Source organism: Spinacia oleracea, chromosome 2 (genome assembly GCF_020520425.1).
Source record: "Spinacia oleracea cultivar Varoflay chromosome 2, BTI_SOV_V1, whole genome shotgun sequence".
In the NCBI taxonomy this organism is placed as follows: domain Eukaryota; kingdom Viridiplantae; phylum Streptophyta; class Magnoliopsida; order Caryophyllales; family Amaranthaceae; genus Spinacia; species Spinacia oleracea.
In genome coordinates, this window is record NC_079488.1 from 53,689,266 (window position 1) to 53,701,445 (window position 12,180).

Below are 12,180 nucleotides of genomic sequence, written 5' to 3' on the forward strand. Positions count from 1 at the left end.
GAATTCCTTCTTCTCCTTGTTGTTACTTAACGACACCACACCACCTTTTTCGTCTCTCTCTCCCACACAAGCTTCAACACCATCCACAAGCATCACAACCTCCTCACGAGGTTTATCCAAATTTTTCCCAAACTTTGCCAAAATCTCTTGTGATCTTTCTACCATCGACACATTCTCATAATCTACCTCAAAAGGAACCACCTTATCCCCATTTGGCAACCCTAAAATCCTCTTAAAATCTCCTGCACAGAATGAACGAACTTTTCCATCACCAAATTCAACAGACCCATCACCCCAACCCTTGTAAGCAGCCAATAACAGAAGTTACGGGGTAACTTCTTCAACTTCATCTCTAATAACCCACCAAAATCCATCCTACTGACTTCTTCCCTCCTAGACTCGTCAAACTTACTAACAACATCCAAAAAAGCCTTCACTCGACATATTATGTTAGGTGCCTACACAATTATATTACTTATTAAAAATACATTTTTGCAATTAAATCCATATAAACATTCAAATATAACAACTTTATTTACCTTTCCCAACATTTGAAAATGCGTTTTCACAACACGAGAACGAGCCTTCACATAATCCCCGTTACCCTTCATAGTCTATACAAAAATAATAACAACTTACAATGTAATCAATATCAACATAATATGTAAACAATTTGATAAAATTTAATATTATATAATTTTAAACCTCATTTTTTACCTTAACCCTTTTACGCCTCAATTTTTCCTTCTTCACCTTCACTTTTCCTTTTCTCTTCTTTCTTTGCCTCCTTCCCATATCTGATGACTCAAAAGAATCAGAGGACGCAAAAGATTCTGACTCCGATGACTCAGAGGATTCATCATATGAGGAATCGTCGGTACTGTCTTCCGATGAACCATTTCCACTGACATCAAGCGCATCACAGTCATCATCAAAGGACTCTGCACTCTTTCTCTTGCAGAGTCCTAGACAATATCAAGAGGACGCGCGACACGAGCAATAAATGTATCAAATCAAACGATCAAGCCTTACCCCCCTAGTGTTCTTAGGAGAATCAATTCTTTTTGCCTTCACATAACCCTTCTTGCGCCCCATTCTACTCAAAAAACAACATCACAACTACATCACAATCATTCAACTCCGCTTATGCAAATCAACGACCCTATGGTCACTCATTATACCAATTTCCACATTTTGCAATTAATTTAATTTCATTACAGTTTAAGCATTTTCATTACATACAATTAGCATTCATAAACCAATTTATTATATAACTTATTTATTTTTAATATTATTACGAGGCCTCATATTATTAGTCTCTTATTTAATAAAGCTAATGCTTTTTAATAACAATAAATCTGGGACTTTTTCATAACACTAAATTAGGTATTTAATAACACTAATTTCAACGAAATCACCGGCAATTAACACAATCGTTAACCCAATTTTTGCATAGAGACCAACACAATAAAATAATGAACAAATCAACCATTTAATACAACACAATAAAACACAAAAGCAACACAAAATTGAGGTTATCTGCCATAGAATTCGACAAAATCAACCATTTAATAAAACAACTTTGCAAATTAAACAAGTAATTAAACAAACTACAACACAATAAATCATATTTTAGATACAAGCTGGGACAAAAATAATAAAATAAACAATTATTTTCCCTATGAACAATTTCAGTAAACAATTACATTAACAAATTTTGAGATCGACTCAAACAATTTTTCAGTTCAGTAATTTTTTTTGAAAACATAGGGAATAACCTTTTTAATTACTCTTGAAATGAAAAAGACCCACAAAAATCTGAGTAGAATCACACTTCACAGGAGAGTAGATCTGAGCTTCAACAAGGAGAAAAGGTTGGAGGAGAGAGAAGAGAGAAATGAGGGAGATGAGAGAGATTGACGAAGGAATCGAGAGAGCAAACAGAAACTAATGCCATGCTAGAATACATTACCCAGCTACAACCAACACACATGGATTTCATTAAACAAGTCAGCATTTTCAAATTTGGGATGAAGTTACCAAAATACCCCTGATATGTTTTTCTTCTTGCAATAGCCGCTGCGAAAACCTCGACCACCTTGCCTCTAATCACGGAGGGAACACAACGGAGTTAATGAAGATGCTGAGAAAGTGAGAAGACGAACACTGTCCAAGATCAATCAACCTTTATCCTTTGAGGTGAAATCTGAAACAACTTGGGTCTATGCTTCTTGTGAATTCACAAAAACGTGTCTTGCATCCTCAATTCCTCATACAAGACTTTGATAAGCATCTCTTCATTTCGAGATTGCTTACTAAACGTCGAGGCTCTAAAATCCCCAAAGCTATGTTGGGGCTATGGGTTTTTATGATCCAAACTATAGCTACAACTAGTGTATTAAGACCTACTCCCACCGTCTCTTTTTGTTCTTTACGTTTCGTATTTTTCATGCGTTTTAAATGTGTGTTGAGATTCCTCTTTTTTTTTATTTAAACAAGATAAATTACGTTTATTTATAATGTTTTCACTTTTATCAAAATTCTGATATTGGGAATATGAGAAATATTTAATTTCCCAATGGAAAAGTGTGAGAGATTAAATTACTCATAAATTTAATTGGTTAAAATAATTATTGGACACAGATTTTGTTAGAGTATTATGGCATTTATGTGATAATATAAAAAGAAATGTAAAAAACATTTTGAAACACCCAAAAAGGAAAACGTAAAGAACAAAAATAGACGGAGGGAGTAACATTTTTGGATTAGTTTAATAAATAATGGATTTAGGCTATGTTTATCTAGTTCCACTGAATTAACAAAATCAAGTTTAATTTATGAATTATAATATTTTATTCCGAAACGAGGAAGCAATAGGATTTTGTTCTCTTCAACTTACTTTGACTTAATTTAAACAAATAAGTTCAGATGAGTTCTTATAAGTTAAAATAAATTCAAAAAGTTCAGATACGTTAAGATAATATAAGATAAATTAGAAAAAATAAGTTTTTTACACATAAATAACTTTATTTTAAGTAACATAAAAAAAAGTTATTTCAGATAAAATAAATTCAAATAGAATAATACTTCCTCCGTTCATTTTTACTCGCAACGTTTGTCATTTTCACGGATGCCAATGCACATCTTTGATCATTATTATCTTTAATTCTCTTTAAGTAAAAAGTACAAAAAGTGAATATTTTGAAAATACACATTAAGACGAATCTAACAAGATCCCACATGATTATGTTTTATCTTACGTATAAATAACTAATAATGGTCAAACTAGAGTATGTGAAAGTGTAAAAATCACAAACGTTGCGAGTATTAAAAATCGGAGAACGTATAAGTTTAGATAAGAGTACTTTTAGCAACATCGAAACATTTGGATGTCAAACAATCTATCTATATAATATATTAAAAGGCGTTGTGAATAAAGTTTATGTGTCACGTATAACTCTCCTACTTACGCCACGTCATCCACTCACCAAGGTTATGTAATGTTATTGACAACCAAAAAGCAATACAATAAGGCTCGAACACAAGACCTCCAGTTTGGAGAATAACTCTCATTACCATCTTAACCAACCACTAATTGTTGTTTATTCATGCACATTAATTTATAAATGCACGTAAACATGAAGTCTAAAACAACTAAATCTTTATGTTACCTTTTATTTCCTATGGACTATATTGAAATAAAAACAACAATTAAAACATTAGGAAAACCAAGAACCAAATATGATATCATAAGTCGCATAAGCATCAACTATATAAATGGCCGGCATGTAATTTGGTGTTTATTAATTTGAAGATTGCTTAGCTCCATTAGACAATAAATTAAACGAATTTAATTATAAGATAATCTAATTGAAAAATTACTTCGCATGATAAATGAGTACGTGGTGTACATGTGTACTCCGTAGTTGATGAATTTAATGAATCTTTTCACTTTTATGCATGGACTACATGTATTTTGGTCAAACATATAGATCTGGCGAAAAAATCTTAAATTTTAATTATTCAAAGTAGCCACCGGAGCATCGCCCGGGCCAAACACTAGTTTGGTCTTCAAAAATGGTTTCGTGGAGTCATTTCTCTTTTGACTTCCATCTCTTTTCTCTGTCCTCTCTCTTATTACTTTTTGATATTTTAATAGATATCTCTTTTCTAGTCTAAGTATTTGGATGTTACTAAACATGCTCTAAAGTTATATAATATAAGTTCAAACAAAATAAGTTGAATAGAACGGATCCCTAAGTATCTCGTACAAGTTACAATTGGGGATGCAAACAAGCTGAGCTGAGCATTACCTAATTTGGACAAGCTCGAACTCGAGCCCGATCTTTCAACCTAGCTCAAAAATTTCAAGATCGGTTCGTTTAAGAGATTTTATGTTCGAGAACGTTTCGTGAACATCTCGTTTATTAATCGAGACAAGTTCATAAACGAGCTTTTTATTTTATTAAACGAGCTTTTTATGAACGAGCTTTGCATTTTAAAGTTTAACCATAATAAAAACATAATTTGGAATATGCACCAAGTTTATCAATTTAAATTCAATTTTTAAATTCTTTTTTATTCTATGGTACATTTTTTTGGGTATTAAAAGTCAAAATATGATTTTTATCTATAGTAAAATAATTATGTATGACAAAGAACATAACTAGACGAGTTTGTGCATAAACATAAATGAAGGAGTTGTTTGTGAACATAAATGAATGAGCATACATATGTTATCTTCAAGTTCGTTTATTAAAACAAGTTTCAAAAGTTGTTCAAGTCCGACTCATCTCTATTCTATAAGGGAACTCCTGAGGTAATTTTAGTAATTGAACTTTTGGTGCCCCCTATAGAATAGTCCATACCCTTGGTTACTTCACAATTTAATTAATTAACTAGTGTGTGGCCGCAACGTTGCTCCGGTTGCTACGTTGAATAATTAAAGTTCGAGATTTTTCTTCAACTCAATATTTGACCAAAATACATGTCTATAAAAGTGAAAAGATTCATTAAGTTCATCACCTACACATGTACACTACGTCATTTCTCATGCCAAGTAATATCAATTAGATCATCTTACATTTCATTTCATTTATTTTCTAATGAAACTACATGCTTCAACTTAACAAACACCAAATTATATATATGCATGGCATTTTTATAGTTGATGCTTATATATGAGACTTATGATATCATATTTAATTCATGATTTTCCTAATGCTTTAATTGTTATTTTTATTCCAATATGGTACATAAAAAATAAAAGATAAGAAATAACATAAAGATTTAGGGGTCGTTTGGTTCAACAAATTAGATTGGATTCTCATACCATGGTGGTATCATGGTATGGAGTGAAAACACCTTACCAATATGGATTTCTTTGGTTCAACATTAGAATGAGTTCTATATCCTATTTCTAGTGTTTGGTTCACTTTTGGCCGGAATGAATTTTGTTTTATATATCTAATTTAGGTTTTATTAAAATATAATATTTTTTCAAAAATAATACTCCCTCCAGCAGCAAAGGGCATTTCTGAGAAACTTCACATAGAAGTTGGGCTTTCTGGACAAAATGAAAGAAGAGATGTTGGAATGGAGAGATCTGGGAAAGTTTTTTATAAAAATTCTAAGATAGTCATCATAAAGATGACCATGGTAGGGAATTAATATAGGCCACATAAATTGATTTTCTTTTATCTTTTCTTTTTTTCTTTTACCTTTTTTTTTATCCAAAAATCTTTTAACTGATTTTTTAGAAATATGAAAAAACAATATATTTAATTTTGTGAAAATAAATAAATAATTTCCAAAAATAATTAGGAAAATAATTAACTTGTGAGTGTTGTTAATTCATGGTTTAAGTTCAATTCTCTCTCCTCTCCCTCTCCTCCGCCGGCGCCGAAAAACTCACCGGCGAAACCAAATCGAGGCGATCCACTCCTCCTTCTCAACTCTCTTGCCCCCGACATCCACTCCACTCCTCCTTCTCAACTCTCTCAGTACACCATAAGATGATTTCCATCATCTTCAACCTCTGCTCATGCTACAGGAAAAAAAAAATTGAATGGCATAGGTTGTCAACGAGAGATACAACGTTTCCGAACGCAGATTAATTTGATGATATGGAGAAATGGTTGTCGAAGTTTGGTTAAGAATTGTAAAAAAAATGGTTTCACAATTTTTCAGATCAGTGTTGCAAAATTATGTTTTAGATCTAGAAATTTTTCAGATCAGTGTTGCAAAATTATGTTTTAGATCTAGAAATTACTTTGTAATGTTGTTTGGTTGAATTCAAAGTTACACATTGACACTTTGGGTGCATGTAAGCTATGGGGGGTCCGAGGAAAAAGACGCTGAAAATTGCGTTTTGGGTTTGAAGGAAGAAGACGATGAACAGTAGTTTGTGGCCGCTACCAAGGCACAATGATGAGTAAAATAACCACGCACACTAGGGCATTACCAAGTATCTTTATGAACATCACCAACCATATAAGATGAACTATATAAGTCTAGTAGCTGAGTGAAATTACCAAATAGGTGTAGAAGTTACCAAAGATAAGATTGTTTATTTCCATGTTCACAAATAAAATAAATCTTAACATTATGAAACGGACTAAAACGATTAGTAATTTTGAAATGGAGGTATTATTTGTTAAAATAATAAAACAATTATTATTTTTCTCAAAATAAAAAATATGAGTTTTCTGTATTAGTATTATAAATTGGTGAACATGTGTGGGTCCAACTATTCACACGGATGGATAACACCATATTTGTATACCAATTGGTCATTACCGACTTAAAACATGGTTCTATATTTAAGTTATTATCTTTAAGTAATTACCAAGATCACTCTGGGTAGTATCCCAAAAAATAAGTATCAGGGTCGAAAGGTAAATTTTGTGGTAGTTGGGTATGAGATTTAGTTAAAGTATTTTCATTTGGTCGTTACCGAGTAATCGGTTAGTAGTTACCGTAGAGAAAAACATGGTTCTAAATTTAAGTTATTATCTGTCAGTAAGGACCACGATATCTCCCGGTAGCTACCCACATAATAAATCTCAAAGTGGAAAGGTAAATTTTGTGGTAGTTGGGTATGAGATTTAGTTTAAGGATTTTAATCTATAAAATAGATCTCCATATGTATTTTCCCCACCAAAATAATGGGTATTGGTTAGGGTGAGGGCTTTCTCATGGGTAAACATTTTTAAGATTCATTTCTATTGCAATGAATATGTGTGTTGTACTTATTTGGTCCGTAAAGAATGCTACTAGTGAGTAAGGTGTACGTAGTAAGTTATGATGTTACTTTAACTCTAACTAATAACTCTTAGAGACATAGGGGTATTTACATTTGGTTAAACATTAATAAGGGGTCGGCGGGTTCATCTATGAAACTAATAGTGAAACTTAAATCAATATACTACTTAGTGGTGTTACACATTTAATTTCTCTAGATATGTAGTTGTTTTTTGTTTTTACTAATAATGACAACAATTGAAATTGTAATGGATATTGTTGTTTTAATCGCCACGTGTTAGAATGTTGTTACTATAGGTAACACACATATAATAAACACCAATGCCCGATGAATGCGAGAGTGATGTTGATGAGGAAATGGACTATAGGTAACACACATGTATTAAAATCCAATGCCCGATAAATGCGCGAGTGAATGTTGATGAGGAAGATCCATTTCTATTGCAATGAATATGTGTGTTGTACTTATTGGGTCCGTAAAGAATGCTACTAGTGAGTAAGGTGTATGTAGTAAGTTATGATGTTACTTTAACTCTATTCTAATAACTCTTAGAGACATAGGGGTATTTACATTTGGTTTAACATTAATAAGGGGTCGGCGGGTTCATCTATGAAACTAATACTGAAACTTATATCAATATACTACTTAGTGGTGTTACACATTTAATTTCTCTAGATATGTAGTTGTTTTTTGTTTTTACTGATAATGACAACAAGTGAAATTGTAATGGATATTGTTGTTTTAATCGCCACGTGTTAGAATGTTGTTACTATAGGTAACACACATATAATAAACACCAATGCCCGATGAATGCGAGAGTGAATGTTGATAAGGAAATGGACTATAGGTAACACACATGTAATAAAATCCAATGCCCGATAAATGCGCGAATGAATGTTGATGAGGAAGTAGACTATAGGTAAAACACATATAATAATGCCCAATAAATGCGAGACTAAATGTTGATGAGGAAATAGACGAGTTATTTAGAACCTCTTTCGATATTGAACAAATACAAGTGACACGTGTTATTTAAAACCTCTTTCTATATCAACTACAATTGACAGAGGAAACACATTAATCTAATATTTACACGTTATTGAGAGGGCGACTGGGATCAAGCTCCAAGTGAAAACTCAACTGTATTATAATCTTACTTAAAAAAGAAAAAGATATCTTTAATGGTTATTTTAAATGTACAAATAGTATGATATGGAGATAAGAAAAATAGAATGACTAAGACAACTTAAAATTAGTGTAAGAAATTGAGTAATGAGTTGATTAAGTCTATATTTAATGTCTATAGAAGTTAACTTGGTACGTACCTAGATATATCACTAGTGGAAAAAGGGTCATTTGCATCGCACATTTAAGTGCATTTGCGTCGCACATTGTGCGTGGCAAAAGCTCTCGACGCAAATGACTAAAAGTCATTTGCGTCGCACATTTGTGCGACGCAAATGACCCTTATTTGCGTCGCACATTAAGCAAATGTGCGAGGCAAATGACTTTTCAGGCACCATGTTGAAAAGTCATTTGCCACGCACATTAGCTTAATGTGCGTTGCAAATGACTTTTCAGGCGCCAAAAAATAAGTCATTTGCCACGCACAATAGCTTAATGTGCGACGCAAATGACAATTTGAGCACCAAAAAAGTAAGTCATTTGCCTCGCACAATAGCTTAATGTGCGACGCAAATGACTTTGAAATTTGTAAAAAAAAATAGGTTCCATTTTACTATATATATATATATATATATATATATATATATATATATATATATATATATATATATATATATATATATATACCTATTAAATAGAACCACATCAAATCAATAAGACTAAATACATAAAGGCAGTACCTTCATAAATCTTACAATACAAAATCTTGAAATATCTACAACAATGTATTCCATCTAACGGTTTCTCTTGACACCCAACAAAAAAAAAAAAAAAATAGTTGCTGCCCAGAATCTTCTAGTGTTTCCCTTGCTTCCAATATTAGTTGGGGGGTCTGCTTACGTATAACAGAGATTGTTCGTTAGAGATTGTATCTCATCAGCTGAGAATTTGTTATCGTCCCAGAGAACATGGTAATGAGCTGGTCTGCTGGTTCCCTGAAGAAAACGGTTGTGCTATTTGTTATTTCTAAAGAAAACATGTAAGCTATCGATAACTCTATTAAAACTCGCTGAAAAACTCACCTGAATACCAGCATGACTGCATAGAAAGAAATCAAAATCGGTTGGGTGACATATTTTAGTATCTACCACTGTGCCTGCAATGTCATGAATTCAATGTTATCAAACATCATCAGAAAAAGGCACCTAATTACATTAAAAAAAATTATGAATCTGCTAAAACGTAACATATGACAGTCAATTCGACAACTCTGATGAATGGCAAGATTTACCGTGTAGGAAATAATACCAACACCAAAACCTTCCAGCAGTCGCCCCATGTACAGAAATGAGATATCCTATAGATGGTTCAACAATACAGAAATGATACGACCAGCCAACCAATCAATAATATTTGGGATTGAAGATAAACAAATAGCACAATGCTCGTTTATATAGCTCACTTACTCTCGAAAATGATACGACCAACCATCCAATGATATTTGGGATTGAAGCAATCATCAGTGACTGCAATTAATTAAAAACAGGAAATCATAATTAAAAAAATAAAATACAGTACAACAGACATTGTTATGACTTATGAAGATCTGTTAATGTTCATATCAAGTAGGACCCTTTTTAAGAGACAACAATGGGTGACAATGACACAAATTCTATATGTTAAAAACCATCAATAAATTGCAGGAAAGGGATAAAATTTCATACCCCTTTGCGCCCAATGTATTCAGAAATCTGACCACTAGCAATTGCACCAACCATTGCTCCCACATTAGCCAATGATCCAAACAAGGAGAACTGCCACCTCCATCAATACAATCACAAGTTAAATTGAAAAACAATCAATCATCTGATATATGTTGTTGGGAATTTTACATAAACGCAAGTCAAAATCTAATGATCATCAAGTTACATGGGTGCTGAAGTATAAAGCAGCAAGACAAACTGCAATTCAGCAAGACAAAGTGCTTGTATGGAAATTTCCATATAAAGCAAGCAAATCATTCCAACTAAGAAACTACAATCATCAGGATATACATGCCATGGCAGACGATTATTAAAGAAATAACATAAATTGGATGTCTGGTATCTCATATCTCATAAGGTTGGACCTCAGCTCAAAATAACCCCTAGAAAAATCAATTTTTCCACAGAAACAGGAACACCAATCAAACTTCCACCATGTTTACATAAATCAAGCTATTTAGTCTTAAGAACGAAAATGGAGACACAATCGTCAACCATTCATCATTAATCCAGTTCAATTTCCACTCAAAGTCAAGTTCAATCACAATAAAACAGAATCAAGAACATTAATCAAAAAGTAAAATGAGCAAACTCAATAGAATTCAATCGAAAATCCAAAATTACATAAACTGAAGTTCAAAACCCTAACTAAATGAAGAATGAAGGAGACAGATGGAAGCATTACAAAATTCTCACCTCCGACTAACAGTCCCGCCTCCTTCCTCCACCTCGCCGCCGTCAATTTAGTTTCTCTAGAAACCTCCGCCGTCAAGCTTCCCTTTCCAAGGATTTCGAAATAGATGCTTCGATTGCGACAGTAGCAAGGGTGCGACGCCGACGGTTTCAATGACGCTTCCACCTCCGACACCCTCCTCCACCTCTTCTACGACCCCGATTCTCCCTCTTCCGTTGTCGAAACCTATCATAAAGAATTGAAGAATAAAAAACTTAAACAAAAGTGAAAGTTCTAAAACCTAAAAGAATTGAAGAAAGGAGGAAAGAGATGGAAGACTTACCTCATTTACAAACCGAATTTTTTTGCAAGAACCTTGCCGGAGGAAAATTTGAGCGGCGAGGTTGAGGAGAGAGAGGAAGAAACTGGATCGGGTTTGAGGAGAGAGGAAGAAGCAGGGAGTTTAGGAAAGAGAGAGTGTTTGAGGAGAGAGGTAGAATTAGGAGAGAGTGTGTTTGAGGAGAGAGGTAGAAACCCATTGACACGTCCGAATTTTTTTTACCTCATTTGCGTCGCAGAATTACTAATCTGCGACGCAGATGACTCTTGGAGTCATCTGCGTCGCAGATTAGTAAATCTGCGACGCAAATGAGGTAATATTTTGCGTCGCATTATTACTAATCTGCGACGCAAATGACTCTAAGATCATCTTAGAGTCATCTGCGTCGCAGATTAGTAATTCTGCGACGCAAATGACTAATTTTAATGCTTAAAACTGTCAATTGCGTCACATGTTTAAATGTGCGAGGCAAATGTGGTGATGCAAATGATTGTTTTTCCACTAGTGTATACTGGTAATTACCTTTAGTATATCGGTGACATCGTGATTAAAAATTTGACCAGAAACGACAAAATAAGAACATATAATTGTTGGCGGGACTTTAAAAATTATAAAAAAATTTAGTTTCTCCCAATTTTTCAATTCGCGGGTCATACGAAATTCCTTGCCAAAAGTTTTATAAAAACCCCAATATTTTCTCTCTCTTCGGAAAACCTTTCTCTCTCCTAGACACCCTCCTCTAGTCCTCTCCCTCTTACCAAAAAACCCCTTAAAATCACCCTCCAATTTTGAACTCCGGTAAGGTCTGTTCTTAGATTTGCTTTGAAATTTCTTATTTTGCTTACAGAGTTATTGAATTTTCAAATTTCAGGTACTGTAGTTTATAATTTCGCATATCAATTGTCGCCGACTACACTTAAGTTCTCGTGTTCTGTTGGCAATACACTATGATTTTGAGGTCAGTTCATCCAAAGTACCAATTAATTATGTTTACGGTCTGAAAATTAAACTAGAA

The 12,180-nt window shown here is 33.3% G+C and overlaps 1 protein-coding gene across 1 annotated transcript; it reads right to left on the reverse strand.

Moving 5' to 3' along the window:
* Positions 1–9,094: 9,094 nt before the first annotated feature.
* Positions 9,095–10,900, reverse strand: LOC130467858 (protein argonaute 10-like). Its single transcript, XM_056836815.1, has 7 exons — positions 10,849–10,900; positions 10,114–10,203; positions 9,856–9,915; positions 9,681–9,746; positions 9,472–9,545; positions 9,290–9,384; positions 9,095–9,259 (listed from the first exon to the last, which is right to left on the reverse strand). The coding sequence occupies exons 3-7, from the start codon at positions 9,878–9,880 to the stop codon at positions 9,184–9,186; spliced, it is 336 nt and encodes a 111-aa protein (XP_056692793.1). The 5' UTR covers positions 9,881–9,915; positions 10,114–10,203; positions 10,849–10,900; the 3' UTR covers positions 9,095–9,183.
* Between the last annotated feature and the right edge of the window lie 1,280 nt (positions 10,901–12,180).

Coding starts and splice junctions, on each gene's coding strand:
- LOC130467858 (XM_056836815.1), bottom strand. CDS start 9,880: ATGGTTGGTCGTATCATTTTCGAGA. Junction 9,546..9,680: donor TTGGTATTATTTCCTACACG/GTAAATCTTGCC, acceptor ATGACATTGCAG/GCACAGTGGTAGATACTAAA. Junction 9,260..9,289: donor ACGAACAATCTCTGTTATAC/GTAAGCAGACCC, acceptor TAATATTGGAAG/CAAGGGAAACACTAGAAGAT.